Source organism: Danio rerio, chromosome 21 (assembly GCF_052040795.2).
Source record: "Danio rerio strain M-AB ecotype USA chromosome 21, GRCz13ab, whole genome shotgun sequence".
NCBI classification, from domain to species: Eukaryota; Metazoa; Chordata; class Actinopteri; order Cypriniformes; family Danionidae; genus Danio; species Danio rerio.
This window is the reverse complement of record NC_141041.1, coordinates 4,945,001-4,968,449: the sequence shown is the minus strand read 5'-3', so window position 1 is coordinate 4,968,449 and position 23,449 is coordinate 4,945,001. Positions and strand designations below refer to the sequence as shown.

Below are 23,449 nucleotides of genomic sequence, written 5' to 3'. Positions count from 1 at the left end.
GATGTTTGGGGAGGGATCAAAATCGGCGACATAGCGCAGTACTGCAAGTGCATTGATGACGCGTCGGTTTCTCATTATTATTCATAGCAGAGTTTTCTTATCCTATGAGAAGAGCTGGCTTCTTAATTATTCATGAGACCTGCCAGACCTGCCAGAGTCAAGCCCGAGCTGTGAGACACATCACGGACCTACGGCACACAGTATTTAGCCGTTCATGAAGGCTCATATGCGTTTGTTTCCATGATCCACGGGGTTTGTTGCATGTTTTCTCCCACGATCTTGTCAGGGCCGATCATACAGCAAAGCTGTGTGTGTGCTGCTAGCATTTTTGTCGGGAAAGCAGCACGAGAATTAGAGAATGGCGGACGCTGTCTTTTATCAGGAGTTCGTTCACATTCAGACACATCACAGTGCTGCTGTGTTTGCCTAAATCCTCCAGATTACCAGCAGGGTTAATGGTTAAAATAGACAGGTCAGGAGACCTGCTGCACTGAGTCTGCTGGATACGGGGATTGAGGGAGAAGTCCTCATTTATAGTGTTTTCATGAACAAACTTATCTTTAAAATGATATAAATTGTGGTTATGTGTATATGAAATTACGAATAACAAATGTAGCAGGGCATTAAATGTTCACTGTTCATTTCTTTACATTTTAACTTTGTAAACTATAAACTCGTGCGTCTCCTCACGGTTTGTCTCATTTTGTGAGCTAGCTTCGTTCGCTCACGTCCTCCCCTGCTGGCTACGCCCACTCCTGTTCGATGCTCGCGGAGCTCCACGCCCATTAATCCTGCATCTTTTGAAAAAATTCTGAAGTAGACTTTAACCGAAAGTGGGGGGTGTCATGGCCCTTTAAAATGTTACTTTTCAAAGGGGATGTACTCATTTTAACTCACATTTTACTCAATATTTTATTTCATTCTGTCTAATGTTCCCAAAGAACATAGAATCACCAAGAGGCGACACTCTATTGTAATTTGGGAAACAGCCAGTAGATGCCGCCATTTTGGAATGAAAATTACAATAGAACAACAGCATATTATAAGCCTGTAAAAATAAACTATTAAAAGTGCTGATGATTGAGATAGTAAGCGTTGTATTGTCGTATTTCAGGTTGTATGTCAGCTTTAATGCACGTTTTGAATAAATAAATTGAAAACAAAGCAGCTGCTTGCCATCGCAACAGCAATGAGATCCAATGGATGGCCGACCGCTTTCACTCCAAAATGATGGAATCGCAGGGCTGTTGCTGGGCGCTGCTGTTGCAACGGAACGTTCTATTGAGTGTCGCCTCTTGGTGATTCTAAGCTTTTTGATGTTAGTTATCCGTGCTGTTTTCCTATTGGAATTTTCATTCCAAAATGGCCTCCACATGACACTAGCGGCATCTAGTTGCTGTTTCCCAAATAGCAACAGAGTGTCGCCTCTTGGTGATTGTATGCTCTTTGGTTTTAGAGCAGAGGTTCATTTGCATGGCAATAGGGCCAAAGAATTGCAAAGTTGTTGTTATTGTTTCAAATATTTATTTCCTTATTTTTTAACTATCTGAATAATCATGGTATGACATTTTAATTCATTGTTAAGCTTTAACATTTTATTAAAATTTTATTTAAATAAAATATTTTTTACAACAAGCCTACTATATGGCAGCTCAGCTATTACAATAATAATTATCACAACTATTACAATACAACTATTACAATTATTATTACTACAGTAATTATATCACAATGATAAATTGCTAAGGCTATTTTTAATGTTTTTTTATCTATGGAACTATGATTTGCTTTAGTGACTCTCTCTCTCTCTCTCTCTCTCTCTAAATAAATAAATAAATAAGTAAATAAGTAAATAAATAAATAAATAATTGTAAATTAATTGTAACTGTAATTTGGTTTTGGTTTTATTTCCTTCGGTGATTCTGCTTGTTAACAGTTGTTGATCAATAATTCTCCTTTAATAATACACTTAATTATCTTATTAAATTCATCACTGTCACAGTTCAACTCTCTGTAGTGAGGACCCTAGAGAGGATTTTGCTCTGGGATTTAAGGAGTTAAATGTGTTTAATGAAAAATACACACTGTGGAATGTATTTTTAACAGAAATATTCTGTAAATTGAATTTACGATTGTGAAATGTTAAAAACAGAAGATTACTGGCAATCACAGCTGCAGGATTTTTTTGTAAAATCAAGAAAAAGAACAGCAAAATACTGTAAAGTCTTTGTGTCCTCATTAGTAGTGTCTGCATGCAAGTCCAAGTAGAACTGAGAGTATCTAATCTTATGTTGCATCTTCTCTTATTTAAGCTGTGTGTGTACCATGTTTTTGGACTTGTGGGGTAAACTGGAGCATCCGGAGGAAACCCATGCGAACTCCACACAGAAATGCCAACTGACTCAGTTGAGGCTCGAACAAGCGACCTTCTTGCTGTGAGGCGATTGTGCTACCCACTGCTAATATATATATATATATATATATATATATATATATATATATATATATATATATATATATATATATATATATATATATATATGTGTGTGTGTGTGTGTGTGTGTGTGTGTATAGAAGAGAGAGAGAGAAATGAAATCAATTATAAAAGTACATATATGTAGACATTTTGTTTTCATAATCCAGATTAATGTAGATAAAATTATTAATTATACATCTATTATTAAAAGTTTATTTTTTATTATTCAAATTGTATTTTTACAATTTGTGACAACATTTATAATCAATCCCCTGTGTTATTTTACAATGATGATATATATTATTATTATTATTATTATTATTATTAACCTGGGGTATGTCTTATAATTAACTTTGATATAATTAGATTTTTTTTCCTTCATTTTTTATTCTATGATTAAATCTATTTACTTAAATTAATTTTTCCTAACATTAAATAACAAATATCCGACACATGGGTAAATCCTCAGGTCTGAAAGCTGCGCGAGATCGTTACTAGGCAACGACAGCATTCACTCATTAATATTCATGAGGCTGGTGTTTGCCATAGTAGGATTTGTACTGCGGCTCGATGACTGAACCGCGCTGATCCTGCACGAGCGGGCGTGACTTTGACGCAGGGCGGAGCAGCGGCGCAGACGATCCTCCTGCCATGAAGGTCGTTTTTTTCAGTCGCGTTTGTATTTACTGTAACCGAAGGAACTGTCGCAACACACTGGGGGAGCCGGAGAGAAACTCACAACTGCTGAATAACGGAAATATGAGGTCACTCACTGTATGACGTCAGAAAGGGCTTTCAATAACTTTAGAATGCGCGTTCTACACATCAAAGGCACAAAAGCAGTCTGTGGAATGTTTATAATGTTGTGAAAAGCATAGAATGATAATTAAAAGATAATAGAATTATAATAGAATTATAATCATGATTACTTTACGGATCTATATGGACATACTTTTAATATTCTAATATTTTAATTATAAAAAAATTATACAATAATTATCAGATTATTCATAATCATCATAATCAAAGTTTTATTAATACACACTTACCGTCCAAAACACACAAATAACTCAAACAACAAAGACATTTAAACAGATTTTAAACTAAAAACATATACTTATAAATGAATAAATAATCATAATAGTCATAATAATTACAGGCGTCTCAGTGGCGCAGTGTGTAGCACGATCACCTCACAGCTAGAAGGTCGCTGGTTCGAGCTGGTTCTCCACAGTCCAAAGACATGCGCTTAAGGTGAATTGAATAACTAAACTGGCCATAGTGTATCAGTGAAAATGAATAATATTAATAATAATATATTCATTATACATTTTCCTTAGTCCCTAATTGGTCAGGGGTCGCCACAACAGAATGAACTGCCCACAAACATAATTATTATAAGTATTATAAGATATTAAATTATATAAATTACTTTTTAAAATCTTAATATATTGTATTAAAATAAATATTATAATAAACAATTACATTAGATTAAAATGTGTATAAGTATTATAATTCTAGAATAAACAGTATATGTATGTATACTTAATATATTGTATACATTTGTCATCATATATATTATTAATTTTATATGCAAATAGAACATAATAGTTGAATATGCTTTTAGATATTTATTATAAGTTATTTATTTATAGTATATTTATGGAATTATTGTTATGCAATATAAACATCTAATAAATGTTTTATTATAATAATTTATACATCTTATTTACGTATTATAAAATAAAGTTAGTAAATAATATAATAAATTGTTTAAAAAATACGATAAATTATATATATATATATATATATATATATATATATATATATATATATATATATATATATATATATATATATATATATATACACACACAATTACTAAATTATTTGTTGTTTGATTTACGATTTATTTTGTTATTTTCCTTTATAATATGCATTTATAATACACAAATAATCATCATGACATGAACCAGAACCACTGACTGTACATGACCACGGGAAAACAAATTGATGTAATCCACATGTAAACATAACGGGCGGAGCTTCAAGCCTCTGCATGTCTGACGTCATCAGCAAGCGACGAGCGATTGTATTCATCTCGCTGTGAGCAGAAATGTCAAATATCGTTATTAGGAAAGCAGCAGGTGTTAAAATATAATAAAAGTTAGGACAATGAACTCTCGACTGTGTTACTTGTTATTCAGACCGAGATTACTCCGATCACGTGGTGCGGGAGTCCTGTCAGTGCCCGAAACACAGCGAGTAACGTTAGCCAGAGTCAGACATGAGGAGTCAAACAGCGCCTTCACTAACTCAACACTGAGGTCTGATGTGGGACACGATACAGGATTAGGATTGAGTTTCTGCAGGAGTTTCTCCACCGAGGCCATCGGACAGCTGCAGTCCACACACTATCACCTGGTATACACCTGCAAAGTAAGACGATTCCTAACTCTTCCGTGAGGAAAACTTCACACTAACTTACTTAAAGGGGACCTATTATCCTAGTCTCTGATGTCTCTAGAGCAGGGGTCACCAATCTCGGTCTTGGAGGGCCGGTGTCCCTGCAGGGTTTAGTTCAAACTTGCTCCAACACACCTGCCTGGATGTTTCAACTATACCTAGTAAGATCTTGATTAGCTTGTTCAGGTGTGTTTGATTAGGGTTGGAGCTAAAATCTACAGGACACCGGCGCTCCAGGAACAAGTTTAGTGCTCTAGAGCAGAGGTTCTCAAAGTGGGGGTCGGGACCCCCCGAGGGGTCGCGGGACAATGAAGGGGGGTCGCCTGGTGATTTTCAAAAATCAATTAATTTTTATTAAACCTTAAGACTTACTGTATTTTATCAATAACCTACTGAAGAGAAAAAAATAGTCGTTTATAGTTACTTTAAACTATATAGTTAATATAGTAGCTTATAGTTACTAGTTCTATTGGATTGCGACTTCTCGGGTAAATACATTATACTAAAGACAAAGCAATACTGCCAGATGCAGCAGATTTTGTAACACCAGGTTAAACTTTCTAACCAATTTACAGCACTGACATACATAAAAAACAAAAACAAAGAATAGACTTGGGTCTATTGGTGTGTGTGCGTCATTGCATACAAGGTTTCTGTATTTATAACCACCACCTCAGAGAATATTGGAGGTCACAAGTCACTGGCATTCTCATTTTGGGGGTCGCGGGCTGAAAAGTTTGGGAACCCCTGCTCTAGAGTGTGTGTGTGTGTGTGTGTGTGTGTGTGTGTGTGTGACGTTGCAGCTCAAAATACAACATTAATAATGTTTTATAACTCTTTAAATCTGCCTCTTTTTGGTTTTGACCCTAATTGCGGCGTTTTGGTGACTGTCGCTTTAAATTTATTTACACTATCACCGACAACACTTAGCGCATCCATTCACTTGCTTTTCACACTGATTGAACAAACTGTGCATACTGATGTTTTGATTATGTTATTTTGGTCACACTTCACAATAAGGTTCATTAGTTAATGTTAATGAATGCATTTACTAACATGAACAAACAATGAACAATACATCTACTACTGTATTTGTTCATGTTAGTTAACGTTAGTTAATGAAAATACAGTAGTTCATTGTTAGTTCATGTTAATTCATGGTGCATTAACTAATGTTAACAAGCACGGACTTGGATGTTAATAATGCATTAGTAGATGATCAATTATGATTAATAAATGCTGTACATGTGTTGTTCATGATTAGTTCATGTTAGTAAATGCATTAACCAATGAACCTTATTGTAAAGTGTTACCGTTATTTTCAATTGTGTTAAAATAAATATTCTTTTTGATTATATTTCTGTCGTGTCCCTCAACATTACATCTTTGAGCTAGTGTCTGATTTTCATGCACAAGATGGAGGTACATCAACATACAGAAATCAAAGTCTCAGCAGCTCATGTTCATGCAGATTTTAAAGGGATAGTTCATCCACAAGGGCGAGGCAGTGGTGCAGTAGGTAGTGCTGTCGCCTCACAGCAAGAAGGTTGCTGGGTCGCTGGTTCGAACCTCGGCTTAGTTGGCGTTTGTGTGGAGTTTGCATGTTCTCCCTGCCTTTGCATGTGCTCCGTTTTCCCCCACAGACCAAAGGCATGCGGTATAGGTGAATTGGGTTGGCTAAATTATCCGTAGTGTATGAATGTGTGTGTGGATGATTCCCAGAGATGGGTTGCGGCTGAAAGGGCATCCGCTGCGTAAAAACTTGCTGGGTAAGTTGGTGGTTCATTCCGCTGTGGCGACCCCGGATTGATGGGGGGACTAAGCCGACAAGAAAATGAATGAATGAATGAATGAGTTCATCCACAAATAAATATGTATTCACAAACTACTCGCCTACAGGAGTTTAGTTTTTTTCTAACACGAAAGAAGATTTCTTGAAGAATGTTATGTACCATTGACATCCATAATATAAAAAAGATCTACTATGGAAGTCAATGCCTGCTTCCGAAATCGTATTCCTCCATACTATATAGAACACTAAATACAGTATGCGAGCCGAGTAGTATGCCTGAATTCATAGTAATGGAAAAAACAGTAGGCAAGAAGTACCCAGATGACGTACTATTTCTGGCAAGATTCTGAAGTGCACATCCAATCCAATAGTGTCTGGATGCAGCCTTTATGATGCAAGCTGAGACTGCATCACTCAGCGATGCAATGTCAGACACAATGCACTCAAATGGAGCTAGCTACGTCAATGTGACGGGTAGGGTTAGGGGTGGGGTAAGGTGAGCCTATTAAAAAGCATTGGATGCAGTCCAGATTGCACTGCACCAGGTCTGCAGCCAGACCCCTCTCATCCAATCGGTGATAATCACATGATATTTTCTGGTGAACTATTCCTTTAAAACAGGGGTGTCAAACTCAGTTCCTGGACTGCTGCAGCCCTGCACAGATTAATTCCAACCCTACTTCAACACATTTAAGCTGCGGTCACACTGGAATTTTCTCCCCATAGACTTCTATTCATACGCACTCGAATGTGTCAGACTGGAAACGCAAGTTTGTGCGTCAAGTTTCGCAGATTGCTGCGTTGGAAAGTTTAAGCTTGGGGAACTCTGACCTGCGAAATCGCATAACTTGACTGCGTGAGACCAATCGAGGATTAAAACATGACCTCTCTGGACAGAAATTTTTAATATATGGACCCATCATCTAATCATCTCGTTTAATCCGCCGTATGACAATTTTGCAAGCTTAAACTCTAGCGTGACCGCAGCTTTACCTGTAGGTTTCAAACAAGCCTAAAGGACTTGATTAGTTTGATCAGGGATGTTGTGGTTATTAGGGTTAAAGCTAAACTGTGCAGAGCTGCGGCCCTCCAGGAGTTGAGTTTGAGTGCTTTAAAGGGACTCATTGACTTCCGTTATATTTTTTCCTTCTAAGGTAGTCAATTTGTGCCAGCAACCAGCATTCTTCAAATTATCTTCTTTTGTGTTCAACAGAGAAAAGAAACTCATTCAAACCACTTGACGAATAGAAAATGAGGAGTTAACTGTTATTTTTGGGTGAACTGTCCCTTTAATTCTTCACTCTTGCGTTCAGGTTTGCTCCACTCGCTCCATGAAGAAAATCTCCAAGCTGGCCTATCACAAGGGTGTCGTCATAGTCACCTGTCCTGGGTGCAAGAACCATCACGTCATCGCTGATAATCTGAAGTGGTTCTCGGACCTGGAGGGGAAAAGGTATGTGTGTATATACAATTCATCTGCGCACATTATTTTAAAGACAGAATATAAATGAATACCCACAATATAATCATTCTTGTAAAAGAGACCACATCTTAAAAATAAAAAAAAAGTACTTAAAACATTATAAATGATTAAGTTTTCATGTATAAAGACCCAATTTTCAGCAGGAAGGATTTAATGATGATAAAGTATTCATTCAAAAACATTTCTTGAGTTTTTTAACCCCCTAAATTTTGAGTATTGTAAATAAATGATATTATACTTAATGCATTTAACATTATTTGATCATTTTCAGAACAGAGACCTTCATGTTTTGGTTTAATTTGCTCAGAAATGTATCCTTGTACAGTGGATTAATGAAGAACACCCCAGTTTAAATCAATGGCTGCTTGCAGTCTGCAACATAACCTCCCTCAAGACTTTCTCCACAGCTATGAAGAACAAACCTTTTCTATTTTATCAGACCTGTGACCCTTTCTTCGATTATCCGGGAACCTCTAAGTCTCTAAGACTAAAAGCTTGTCTGTTAAACTCAGCCTGGACAAAAGAAATATAATATGCCTGTTTGTAAAATAATTTTGTATTTTATGTCATTATTTTTATTATTATGTCTGTTTATTTAATTACAATTTAATTTTATTTATTATTTTTGTATTATACTTTTTCATGTGGGGGTCAGGATTCAAATTACAGTTGAAGTCAGGATTATTAGCCCCCCTTTGGATTTTGTTTTCTTTTTTAAATATTTCCCAAATGATGTTTAACAGAGCAAGGAAATGTTCACAGTTTGTCTGATAATATTTTTTTTCTTCTGGGGAGTCTTATTTGTTTTATTTTGGCTAGAATAAAAGCAGTTTTAAATTTTTTAAACACCATTTTAAGGACAAAATTATTAGCACCTTTAAGCTATATTTTTTTTCCGATAGGCTAACAAACCATCATTATACAATAACTTGGCTAATTACCCTAACCTGCATAGTTAACCTAATTAAGTATCTTGAAAAATATGTAGTCAAATAATATTTACTGTCATCATGACAAAGATAAAATAAATGTATTAATAAAGTTATTAGAAACGAGTTATTAAAACATTTATGTTTAGAAATGTGTTGAAAAAAAAATCTGCTCTCCATTAAATAGTAATTGGGGAAAAGAATAAACATGGGGTCTAATAATTCTGACCTCAACTGTACATGTATGATGGATAATATCCTCTCACTGTAATTTTCTGACATGTTTTTGCACTAAAAAAAATAAATATATATATATAAAAACAAAAACATTATTTTAAAAATATTTAGCTTTTCCTCCCCACAACCCCCCTCTATTTCATTGTGGCTCAACTCTTTTTAAAACTTGAGAAAATTAAATACTTTATCAGATGTAGTTTTTAAAAAAAAAATGGCAACAATGTATTGCATTCTTTAATCACTTAAAAACCTTAAGATGTAGATTTAGTGAAGATATACGTGTATGGATGTGTATGGTTTGTTATTTTTTCTCTGTATTTGTATTTATCTTCTTCTTATTTAGTTTATTTTATTTATTAATGTTCAGATGTTGTTTGTTTTGTGGGTTGTTATAAAATGTAAAATGCTATTTGCAAGAATAAAAATTCCATGACAAAATAAATAAATAAATAAATATTTAGCTTTATTACATGGCATTATTCATTTGTTTTCGACTCATATTACTATACTGGTAGATTTATTATGTATTAATGTTTCAATAAAATTTTTAAATATAAATATTGTTTCGGGCAACGCGGTTGCGTAGTAGGTAGTGCTGTCACCTCACAGCTAGAAGGTCGCTGGTTTGAGCCTCGGCTTGGTCAGTTGGCGTTTCTGTGAGGAGTTTGCATGTTCTCCCTTCATTCGTGTGGGTTTTCTCTGGGTGCTCCGGTTTCCCCTACAGTCCAAAGACATGCGCTATAGGGAAATTGGGTAGGCTAAATTGTCCATAGTGTATGAGTGTGTGTGTGTGTGTGGATGTTTCCCAGAGATGGGTTGCAGCTGGAAGGGCATCCACTGCGTAAAACATATGCTGAATAAGTTGACGGTTCATTCCGCTGTGGCGACACCAGATTAATAAAGGCCAAAGAAACAAAGCCAAAAATAAAATGAATGAATGAATGAATAGCCGAAAGCCCAAGAAAAATGAATTAACGAATATTATTAATAATAATAATATAAATAATAATAATTGATCTAATTTATTCATCATAATTGAATCACATCTGTATCATTAATGTTTTAATTGCTATGCTTATTTTAAGTTTTTATATTTGTTTATTAATATTTATTTTTATATTTGACATAATATTTAGTTTTTCCTCTCAGCTCCAGTTTGAAATCCCCTGCTTTAAAGCATCCTGAGAATAACTTAACTCGACCACTGAGCATTGTGTTTTGCCATAGAAACATCGAGGAGATTCTGGCTGCTAAAGGGGAATCGGTGCGAAGAGTTGAAGGAAGCGAGGCTCTGGAGATTGTTAACGAAGAATCCAGAAATAATCCAGATGAACAGAAACCAGCACATCTGAGCGACGGTTCAGACAAAACATGATGGATATTTATACTGACTGTCTGCCACTGGTTATCTTATCAGGTCTAGTAATTCCTTGCATCATATTGTTATAGTTTTAATACATTTGTTCTATTAAAGCACTGTTAAATTAAATAAATCAAGACTTTTGATGTTATTTTGAAGTGTTCTGCTCCCCCTGGTGGTCACTGCAACATTTACACTTGGCTTATTTTAGAGAGCTTTGACTGGAAAACATAAAAACAGCTTAATCGATAACATTTTTCCACAAACAACCAATGAGTACAAGCAAAAACACAAAAAGAAGAGGCTTAGACATTCTGAAAGGGACTAAAACAGCAGTGTTTTAATCAGTACTCTAGTCTGATGTAACATAATCCTTCAAAAATGATTCCTCTGCTTATTTGACGGTCTATTATGATCAATTATTATTGGTGCTCAGTCTTAAATAATGTTTTTTATTATAAATGTTGACTTTATTCTTGCTTCATTTTTCTTATACATTTTAGTTTAAGGACTTTTCAAAGAATGAAAGTTACAAATAGCAGCATTTGAAATTAGATGTTTTGTAACGATATAAATGTTTACGGTCATGCTTGATCAATTTAATTTAATGTCCTTGATGAATGAAAGTATTTTATAAAAGGAAAAATAAACAATTTTTTTAAATGTTATACTGTGGTTGCCATTATCAAATATGAACATTTAGATTTGAATTAAGAGAAACTATATATATTATTTGTTTGTAAATATATATTACTTTTGTACGTGTGTGTATGTATATGTATATATATATATGTATATATATATATATATATATATATATATATATATATATATCTGTACATGTGTGTGTGTGTGTGTGTGTGTGTATAATTTTTGTAAATATATATTACTTTTTTTTACATATTAAACATTTTTGTATATATAATTTCTGTTTTGTATATAAATTAAATATTTTTGTCAAAACTTTGCAGCCACAGCAATTAGAAGAAACTTTTCTCAAAAACATTGTTGCCAATGTGTTAAATTAAATGTTTTTTTTTTTAAATAACAGCGTATATTGAAAATGTATATGAAAACTATAGTAATTATATAATTAGGAAATTTATTTCATTTTTTTAAATTAATATTTTCTAAGAAAAAAAAACATTTTTTTGGCTATTAAATAATTTTGAGAGTGAATTATTGTTAAGGGGGTTTCACGGTGGTTCAGTGGTTAGCACTGTCACCTCACATCAAGAAAGTCGCTGGTTTGAGCTCCGGTTGGGTCATTTGGCATTTCTGTGTGGAGTTTGCATGTTCTCCCCGTGTTGGCGTGGGCTTCCTCCGGGTCCATGTGTGTGAATGAGTGTGTATGGGTGTTTCCCAGTAAAGGGCATCCACTGTGTAAAACATTTGCTGGATAAATTGGCGGTTCATTCCGCTGTGGTGACTCCAGATGAATAAAGGGACTAAGCCGAGGGAAAATGAATGAATTAATTATTGTCACAAAATCTTAAAAGTCAATCGAAGATACTCGTGTTGAAATATGTGTGATGCGTCTGTTTTCAAGTTTACACAGCGTAATGACGCAGTCACGTACATAAAACAGAAAAACCGGGTAGAACGGCAATCATCAATACAGAAAGATCCAAAATGGTCGGTGCTTACATTACCGACCTGCTTTTATTGTATATGAAATACATTGTAAACAACAATTCCGTACAGTCTATTTTCATTTAAACGCTAATTATTATTTTCAAACGTCTTTACAAAATTTTATATCGTTATAAAACGGCGCTTATTCGGTGCGCAGGTAGCTTGGTCACACAGTCACTGTTACCTATCTCACCGCTGGAGACTGACAGACCAATCACTGTCGTTTGTGGTTATAAGCGCATGCTGTTTTAGACAACATTATATTAAACACTGTTGTGACGGTATACGGTTAAACCTCAGTAATAAGTTTCGATAAGGTGTAGATTTATAATATGATACTCTCTAAATTAACACAATAAGATTAAAAGCATTAAGAGAATTTAACGACCCTCAACGGAAACTTGTCGGTTTGAGTCACCGAGCGCCCCGCGGTGGAAGAGAAACGTCCCGAAAATAGACAAACATCCCCGGCTGATAGTGAAACCAGGCGGTACTTGATCACACACCGCCCCAACAACCTCCAACCGATGACAGTTCATCTCCGGAACGAGTTTATGCGCTCATCTGGACTCCACACGTAAAGTAAACGCGGTGTTTCCCACCGTTTTAGCATGAATTCATCCGGTTTGCTGTGTGACAATGAGCGGCCGCGGCACCGACCTTTCCTGATCGGTGTGAGCGGAGGAACGGCCAGCGGGAAGGTATGGGACATTGCATACATAATGAAAACATATATAGATGCTTAAAAATGCATTAAAAACATCGCATGTTGGGTTAGCAATGAGTTAGCATTTACTTGTTTTAACGTTATTTTCCTTAATTGAAGATTAAGTTGGTTTTATATTCACACGTTCGGACGTTCTCCTTAATAATATAATTTCAGAAAAGTATTATTTGCAAATTCTAACATTAAATAGGGAAATCATAACAGCAGCCAATGAACATCAACTACAACCTTGTAACTTGCTTAGAAGTCAATTAAATAGTGCTAATATTGTTTTTGAGGTCAAACTGGTTTTTTAAACAAGCGTTTTTATTAGTTTTACATTTTTCAATAATTGCCAAACAACACAACAACAATATAAATACAAATAATATAAATATAAATATATAAAAAATATACACATGAAATAAGCATTGTAATGTAAAGAAAATAATGATAATAGTAATAAAAGTTATTATTAAAAAAAAAATTCGTTTTTTTAATACGGTTTCAATGAAAATACAGAGGCAGACAATAGGGGTAATGAGCATATTAAGGATTACACCGCTGCTCTAAATCTGCATTATATTGGTCCAGGTGTTCAAGAAATGGTTGCGATGCATTGTAAAACATATCAATAACTCCATAACAGACTCTTTCCACGTGCAATATTTGTGTGAGGTAAGTTAACCATGCCTTAAATTGAGGAAAAGAATCTGATTTCCACAGTTTTAGAATGACATTCTTAGCAGTAATCATTCCATAAATTATGGTGCTTTGTAAGGACACATTACATTTCAGCAGAGAATGAGAGTACCCAAATACAGCAATCTCTGGGTCAGGTGCAAAGGTAAAACCATACTTATCAGAAAACCATTTTGAAGTCATTTCAGACCTAATATTCAAATTAGCCTGGTAAACAATACAGAGTCCGCTAAAATGAACGAATGTACCTATATAAAGCCAACTCTACCTCGATTACAGAACATATAGTCAACGTCAAATATTATCTCTTCTGGTCATTTCAATTATGTTAAATATATATAATATACACACACACACACACACACACACACACACACACACACACACACACACACACACACACATACATACACATATATATATATATATATATATATATATATATATATATATATATATATATATATATATATATATATATATATATATATATATATATATATCAAAAGTAGGGCTGCATGATAATGGAAAAAACGGACATTGCAATATGTTATTTTTCTGCGGTTTATATTGCGATATGAATATAATTTCACAAGATAACTTTAGTTACCCCTATTTGTTAAGAGTTCGTCATTTCCTTTGATTGGGATTTTGTAGGTAAGTTCATCCGCATAAAATATACAAAATTACAAAAAAAAAAATAAAAATAATAATAATTAGAGCACAGATGAAAACAAAAGCACAATGATAGAAATCAAATAAACAGCACTTTATGGTTTTTGGTGGTGTATTGAGGTACAGAAAATAGAGTTTTTTTGTATAAATAAACACAATTGTTCTTTGTTTAAGTGGCAGACTATATCATTACTTGTGCCCAAAAAGTTTTAAGTTCACTTGAAATCATAGTCTCGGGCCTTGAAAACACAAAAAACAATTATACAACATTATAATAGGGTGAAACTTTGCAATCACTTCATGTGCTCTGAATTGTTTCCTGGTTAATTATAGTAGTTCCAACTTGACATTGCATATTCTGTGATGTGGCTGGATCATATCGATGCTGAAACAATATATTGTTCAGCCCTAATCCAAAATGTTATTTGACATGAAGATTTTTTCCCCGCACATTTTCTAAACATAATAGTTTCAATAACTAATTCCTATTGTCCTTGCTTCAATGACAGTGACTAATGTTTTTCTAAGATACTGGTATTCATCTTAACATGCCTTTTAAAGGCTAAACTAGGTTAATTTGGTTAACTAGGCAAGTTAGTTTAATTATTAGGCAAGTCATTGTACAACAGTGTTTTGATATGTAGTCAAAAGAAATAATTAATTTCTTAAAGGTGCAGTAGGTGATTGTCTTCAGAGACATTTGTTGTTGTGCTGGTTGAAAGTCTCTTCACATTCCTATAGTAATTAAAGTAAATGATCTAAATGTGTTTTTATATTTTGGGTAAAGCATACAACAAAAAAATGTTTATCCAATTAAATATTGTCGTTCAAACAATTCCCATAATTCTGATAAATAGCCCAAACTGTCCGTCAACAAATTTAGATTTATACATCTGCGCATCCCGTTCACGCAGATCTGCCGTTCGTGCGTGCACTCGGGAGAGAGACAGCGGTAAAAACAAATGGGGAATCAACTTTTTAAAATCCTGAATCAGTATTGGAGTTAGTTTTGCACGCTGGAGAAAGGATGACACCATGGCTGAATTATTACTGTTAGACAGATAATGTTCTGTTTTAAAACTCTTATAGTCAAGCAAAGCTGATGTAGATTGTGTTGTTTTATGAATGGGTTATATGCACAGAAGTGTTGTTCAGCCACTGAAATCTTCCAGCTAAAGATTGATGTGACTACTTTCAATTTCACAAGGGACTTTTTACAGCATCAGTAATGTAGATTTTTATTTAGTTTAACTGAACAGCAGTAAAAAGCGCTATTTCTCCTAGTCTGCTTTACTAAGCTGAAGTTGGTTTTATAATTACAGGGGTTAATTTTTGAACAATGACAGCCTGTGATGTGCTTTCTATCTTGTTAACCGCTACTCTGAGTATTCAGTCTGAAATAGCATGTAAGTATGGTTTAGTAAAAAGTGGAATTCCTGCACACCGCTGGCCAACTACTAAGCATACAGCAATCGCTTTAGAACAATGTATGTGAGATAGTGAGAACAGCGATCCTTGCATGCATAAAATATTGCTCATTATCACAAGTTTTGCTGCTACACAACTGAAAACGTGCTAGATATAATACAGTTTCTATTCAGAATTATAGTAATTATATAATAATAATTATAGTATTATTCATTCATTAATTTTCCTGTCAGCTTAGTCCCTTTATTAATCTGGGGTCGCCACAGCAGAATGAACCGCCAACTTATCCAGCACGTTTTTACGCAGCGGATGCCCTTTCAGCCGCAACCCATCTCTGAGAAACATTCACAAACACTTACACACACTCATACACTACAGACAATTTAGCCTACTCAATTCACCTGTACCGCATGTCTTTGCAGAGCAGGGAGAACATGCAAACTCCACACAAAAACGGCAACTGAGCCGAGGATCGAACCAGCGACCTTCTTGCTGTGAGGCAACAGCACTAAAAGCACTTGCTGTTTACTATTATAGTATTATAAAGAACTATAAAGTTTTCTAACCGGCGAATGACATGATCTAGTGCAGGCATGTCCAAACTCGGTCCTGGAGGGCCGGTGTCCTGTAAAGTTTAGTTCCAACCCCAATCAGACACACCTGAACTAGCTAATCAAGCTCTTATTAGGCTTTCTAGAAACATCAGTGCAGGTGTGTTGAGGCAAGTTGAAGCTAAAACCTGCAGGATACCGGCCCTCCAGGCAGTGGCGTAGCGGATGGGCCCGCAGGGCACGCACCGCGGGGGGGCCCCGCGTGATTAGGGGGCCCCGCGTCGTCGCGATTTTCAATAATTGAAAATCAACCGGCAACCGCAATAATCAAACTCTTGGGAACAACTGTGGTCGGAACCAAAGTTCACAGGTCTGTGTTCTCTGAACACCTCTCAAACGGTGGACTACATTCTGATTGCTTGCCGCCAATGTTGCCAACTTAGCGACTTTGTCACTAGATTTAGCGACTTTTCAGACCCCCCTAATGACAAATCTAGCGACTTTTTTGTGTGTTATTGGAGATTTTTTTAGACTGTCACTTGTCCATACTGTACCGTCCCTACTCTTCTCAACGAGCTGCGTGTGATGCCGCCGGCCCCTCTCCCGCCTCACAGCACTGACAGGCGGCCCAGTCAGTCCTCTACAGCAGCCTATCCCACCTGTAGCCCGAGAGCAGATCACCCCTCTGCGTACCGACGACAAATGATTTAGCACAGGCAGTGTGAAGGTATTTCCCTTGTACAGTCAAACCGATCTACTTCTACTTTATTTTAACAATTTAATTGGACCGTTTATTCTTTTCTTGTTCACAATCACAGATATTTTAGTGACAGTTTGTGAACTTGTCTCAGTTTATTACATATGAGAGATTACTGCACATTCACTACACATCTATAATGACATGCTGTATTCAAACAGCAATAAATTTAGTTAAATAAACATGCTTATATAAAGTGTAGTGCAATTATAAATACCCCTTTATTAACCATAGGCTGTAAAACAAACAGAAACGGTAAAACGTGATGACGTCAGTGATATGCAAATTGGCGTATGACGTATCTCTCCCCCCCCCCCCCCTCTTCATCAGGGGGCCCCGTCAGCGATCCCTGCAGGGGGGCCTCCGCATTTTGCGCTACGCCACTGCCTCCAGGACCGAGTTTGGACACCCCTGATCTAGTGGGACGTCTTCTGTCATCTTTAAGATGCGCATTCGTGATTTTAGGTGTGGCGTTGAATAGCAGGGACTGTTTTCAAAGATATTATGCTAACCGATGGCATTTTGGCAGATCACCTACTGCACCTTTAAGGCAGCTAATAATATTGACCTAGTTTAAAAAACACCATCTCAGCCAAAGTAAAAGGAAAAAATATTGTAGGAAATACTGTGAAAATGTCCTTGCTCTGTTAAACATCCCTTCTAACATATTAAAAAATATTACAAAAATTCACAGGAGGCCTAATAATTTTGCCTTGCACTGTATACATGCATAGGATGTGTATTATAAGCTGTGTGAAATGCCATTTTGCGACTCTAATTAAATAGCAGGCACTTCTCTTATACCTGGTGTCCACTTGTAACAGAATCTGTAATGATATTCAGGCTGATGCAATTACAAATGCGCACTAGACTGTTAGTCCAGGCCATTAACAGGTGTTTTTTTCTGTTAGTCCACAGTATGTGCAAAAATCATGGAGCTTTTGGGACAGAATAAGGTGGATCACCATCAGAGGAAGGTCACTATTGTCAGCCAGGACAGTTTCTACAGAGTTCTCACTCCAGAACAGAAGGCAAAGGCTTTGAAAGGCCAGTACAACTTCGACCACCCAGGTAAAAAACAAACTATACACAAAACATCTGGGTCAAGGGCAAAAAGGGCTTTTAAACACCAAAACAACACATTTGTCATGTTTTCCTCTGCGTTTGACAGTTTTTTTTCCAGAGCAAAATATTATTGTTTACATTTTCTTTTACATGTTTTACCAAAAACACACAGTAAAATGAAATCCATTGTACCTGTAGCTTAAAGGGACAGTTCACCTTAAAAAAAAAAAAAAAAAATAATTTTCTTCACTATTTACTCACAATCAGGTGGTGGTTCTTCACTTTCGTGGATTAGCTTTTTCTGTTGACCACAAAACAATATATTCAAAATCATCAGGCCCCAAAAATACTCATTATTTGTCATTATAAATCATTATTACTGTGCTTCAATCCTTCAAAACACTGGGCTTTACCCTTGTCAGCAATTAACATTAGCATTTTTGTCATGTAGCCTTTTCCTCATTATATTTGATACATTTTTAAACACCTTTTTACCGAAAACAATGTTATTAATTAAAATGGCATTGATTGCATTTATAGCTAAAAGGGACAGTTCACCCAAAAATTGTTAATTTACTCACTATTTACTCACACTCAGGTGATACTTCTACACTTTTTGGATTAGCTTTTTCTGTTGAACACAAAACAATATATTCTGAAGTATTTTGGACAAAAAGCTCCACAAAACAATAAATAAATAAATAAATTTTACGCCCCCAAAATACTCATTAATTGGCATAATTATAAATCATTATTACCTAGCCTCGATCCTTCAAAACAACAGGTTTTACCCTTGTCAGGAATAACACTAGGATTCAAAATGTGATAAAATGTTGAACGATCACTTATTTTTTAAAATATCTGTTGTTTTTTTTAGTTTTACATAAATGTATCTGTTAACATTCAAGCAGACCATATATTTGCATTTAATAAGCTTTCAAAGTATATCAAATCTAGCCTTGTTTAATCACGATCAACTGCATCCAAAATATAAGGTTGTTTTGAAATAATAACTATTATATATACACTCATCGGCCACTTTATTAGGTACACCTTACTTGTTCTGGGTTGGACCCCCTTGTGCCTTAAGAACTGCCTTAATCCTTCATGGCATTGATTCAACAAGCTACTGGAAATATTCCCTAGAGATTTTGCTCCATATTGACGATGATGATGGCATCACGCAATTGCTGCAGATTTGTCGGCTGCATATCCATGATGCAAATCTCCCATTCAACCACATCCCAAAGGATTGAGGATCTGGTGAATGTGGAGGCCATTTGAGTAAAGTGAACTCATTGTCATGTTCAAGAAACCAGTCTGAGATGATTCACGCTTTATGACATGATGTGTTATCCTGCTGGAAGTAGCCATCAGAAGATGGAGACACTGTGGTCATAAAGGGATGGACATGGGCAGCAACAATACTCAGGTAGGCTGTGGTGTTGACACGATGCAAAATTGGTACTAATGGGCCCAAAATGTGTCAAGAAAACATCCCCCACACCATTACACCACCACCACCAGCCTGAACCGTTGATACAAGGCAGGATAGATCCATGCTTTTATGTTGTTGACGCCAAATTCTGACCCGACCATGCGAGTGTCACAGCAGAAATCGAGACTCATCAGACCAGGCAATGTTTTACAATCTTTTACTGTCCAGTTTTGGTGAGCCTGTGTGAATTGCAGCCTCAGTTTCCTGTTCTTCGATGCCTCCGACCTCTGGCATAGACAAGGCATTTGCGCCCACAGAACTGTCACTCACTGGATATTTTCTCTTTTTCAGACCATTCTCTGTAAACCCTAGAGATGGTTGTGCGTGAAAAGCTCAGTAGATCAGCATTTTCTGAAATACTCTGAGCAGCCCATCTGACACCAACAACCATGCCACGTTCAAAGTCACTTAAATTCCCTTTCTTCCCCATTCTGATGCTCGAATTGAACTGCAGCAGATCGTCTTGACCATGTCTTCATTGCCTAAATGCATTGAGTTGCTGCCATGTGATTGGCTGATTAGAAATTTGCGTTAATGAGCAGTTGGACAGGTGTACCTAATAAAGTGGCCATTGAGTGTATATTTATTATGTATGCGATAGAAACAAAACTATACAATTTTGTTACATAGATATTTAAATTTATATATAATTTGTATCAATACACATTTTATACCTAAATATAAATAAACATTTTCTCAAATATGCATGCATCTATATATGTATATAGTAAACATACAATATATAAATATATGAAAGTACACACACATATACTATGTGTACAAACAAACTTTTATTTTGAATGCGATTGATTTTTGCCCAGCACTAAAAATTACTTTTGTACATTAAACTGGATGCACTTACCAAATGACACGTCTCATCTTTGACACACCTGCGAATAAAACACCGTTATCATTTGTTTGTTAGATAATTATGTCCTCAAATCATAAAATCAATGCACGAGGTCAGTAGTACAACTCTGGAATGACCCATGGGTCAGTAATTGATGATGTTTTTTCAATGCACTCGTGTGTTTTCTCTCTTTCAGATGCGTTTGATACAGAGTTCATGTGTCAGACATTGAAGGATATTGTAGAAGGGAAGGTGGTGGAGGTTCCTACATATGACTTTGTCACCCATTCCAGGTTACACACACACACACACACACACACACACACACACACACACACACACACATTGGAGATTTTGCCATAGACTAGAGATCTGCACGGGACTAAATTTTGAATCCCGCTCCCGCCAGGTTTTAGTCCGAGCCCAACCGCTCCCGCTTATATTCAGCATTTGTTGTCCCGCTGCCCTACCCGCCACGTTTTCTACCCACCACGCCTGTTCCCACTAACAAGCGGGGAGGAGAACAAAACCTAAAACCACCCAGCTATACAGAGTCCAGACAGCCTATAACAAGCTGTTCGTATAAACACACACTCATAGACACACAGCAGCAAGCAAGTGACACACATACACACAGACAGCAACAAACAAGCTAAACACAGCATCACGCTCGCTCATTCACGCACATACGCATGCTTGCTCGCTCGGGAGTCGGGAGCAATATTGTTAGACCACCCACTCCCGTCCAAAATTACACCAGTTACCGACCGCTCTTGCTCAAAATTATTTTCCACGCTGCAAGAAATCTGGTCGGGCTCAGAGGTACAGTGTTTGCACCTTGACATAATTTTTAAGACTTAATTAGCTGAGAAAAACATCTATTACCTGTTTATTCTATTATCATCATTAAAAGAATTAGTGTTGGGCAAAGATTAATCGCATCCAAAATAATTTTGTTTTGACACAATATACACAGTATGTGGCGAGGCAGTGGTGCAGTAGGTAGTGCTGTCGCCTCACAGCAAGAAGGTCACTGGATCACTGGTTCGAACCTTGGCTCAGTTGGCGTTTCTGTGTGGAGTTTGCATGTTCTCCTAGCCTTCGCGTGGGTTTCCTCCGGGTGCTCCGGTTTCCCCCACAGTCCAAAGACATGTGGTACAGGTAAATTGGGTTGGCTAAATTGTCCGTAGAGTATGAATGTGTGTGTGAATGTTTGTGTGGATGTTTCCCAGAGATGGGTTGCGACTGGAAGGGCATCCGCTGCGTAAAAACTTGCTGGATAAGTTGGCGGTTCATTCCGCTGTGGCGACCCCGGATTAATAAAGGGACTAAGCCGACAAGAAAATGAATGAATGAATGAATACACAGTATGTGTGTGTTTTCTGTACAGCATATGTGACAGAAACAAAACTCTCACATAGATATTTAAATTTATATATAAGTTGTATCATATACATATTGCATATCTAAATATAAATAAAAACATGCATTTGTGCATTTATAAACATAAATATACACAGCACACGCACTCAAACTTTTATTTTCGATGCGATTAGTTGCAAAAAAAAAAAATTTAATTGCTGATAAAATAGCGCTTCACAAGTTAGTTAAATAATAATAATTCTTAACATTTATATAGCACTTTTCCGGACACTCAAAGCACTTTACACATTGGGGCGGGATCTCCTCATCCACCACCAGTGTGCAGCATCCACCTGGATGACATGACGGCAGCCATATTGCACCAAACCGCACCCCACACACCAAGAGCCTCATTTATCAACGCTGCGTACGCACAAAAAACTTTGCGGACGTCAGATTTCATGCTCACGTTTAGATTTACTAACAATGAAATAAAAGTGAGAATGTGCGTTGGTCTACGCCAACTTCATGTCTGGCGTACGTGCATTTCTTGTGTGTATTTGTTTTATTTTCATTGGCGACTCCTAGAGGCAATCGTGTTAAATTGCACACTACAAACTATCTTTGAGCCCTGCAATGGCAGCTGTATGGGATGGGATCATCCGCATGTCTAGCAGGTATATAAGGTTTCCACACCATGCATTTGAAAAGCCAAACATTAAAGCGCAACTTGCAGCGTTGCCGGTTTTCTCAATGTAATCGGAGAGATCGACTGCACACACATTGCTATAAAGGCGCCATCTGAAGACCAATTTGCATACGTGAATCGGAAACATTTCCATTCAATAAATGCAAATAATATGTGATGTTTAAAGGTTCAGGACACCCTGGAGAACTTTGTTTTATATATTAACAGATTTGTGTTTGTTGAGCATTAGTTAAGACAATGTTAGCACCTGTCAGCTTTAATTGTGGGGAAAACTGGATCATTTTGAGCTTTTGTCAGCTCATTTCAGCTTCCGGGTTTAAAATGATGTTTGGGGAGGGATCAAAATCGGCGACGTAGCGAAGTACCGCAAGTGCAATGATGACGCGTCGGTTTCTCATTATTATTCATAGCGGAGTTTTCTTATCCTATGAGAAGAGCCGGCTGCTTAATTATTCATGAGAGCGTGACAGCACGCGCTTTCCGAAGGCAAGGCAGACGCAGACCTGCCAGACCAGTGCCAAGCTCAAGCTGTGAGACACGGACACACGGGCACGCAGTAGCCGTTTATGAAGGCTCGTATGTGTTTGTTTCCTTAATCCACGGGGTTTGTTGCATGTTTTTCCCCGCGATCCTGTCAGGGCCGATCATACAGCAAAGCTGTGTGTGATGGAAGCATTTTTGTCGGGAAAGCAGCACGAGAATTGGAGAATGGCGGATGTTGTCTTGTATCAGGAATTCATTCACATTCAGACACATCACCGTGCTGCT

The 23,449-nt window shown here is 36.5% G+C and overlaps 3 protein-coding genes across 3 annotated transcripts in view; all 3 read left to right on the top strand.

Annotated features, from left to right (window-relative positions):
• The window catches only part of cdk5rap2 (CDK5 regulatory subunit associated protein 2), a 635,428-nt gene that overhangs the window by 340,928 nt on the left and 271,051 nt on the right, over positions 1-23,449 (top strand). The gene's annotated exons all lie outside the window — the stretch shown is intronic.
• Positions 4,545-10,879, top strand: dnlz (DNL-type zinc finger; the record flags this gene model as incomplete). Its single annotated transcript, NM_001080648.2, is given in 3 exon segments — positions 4,545-4,915; positions 8,048-8,187; positions 10,611-10,879. Coding segments are annotated over 3 exon segments (552 nt in total). The 5' UTR covers positions 4,545-4,651.
• Positions 12,879-23,449, top strand: part of uck1 (uridine-cytidine kinase 1) — a 17,590-nt gene continuing 7,019 nt past the window's right edge. The window contains 3 exon segments of the mRNA NM_001004666.1: positions 12,879-13,079; positions 18,109-18,268; positions 20,807-20,903. Of these exon segments, the coding sequence (NP_001004666.1) occupies positions 12,990-13,079; positions 18,109-18,268; positions 20,807-20,903 (347 nt within the window). The 5' untranslated portion in view covers positions 12,879-12,989.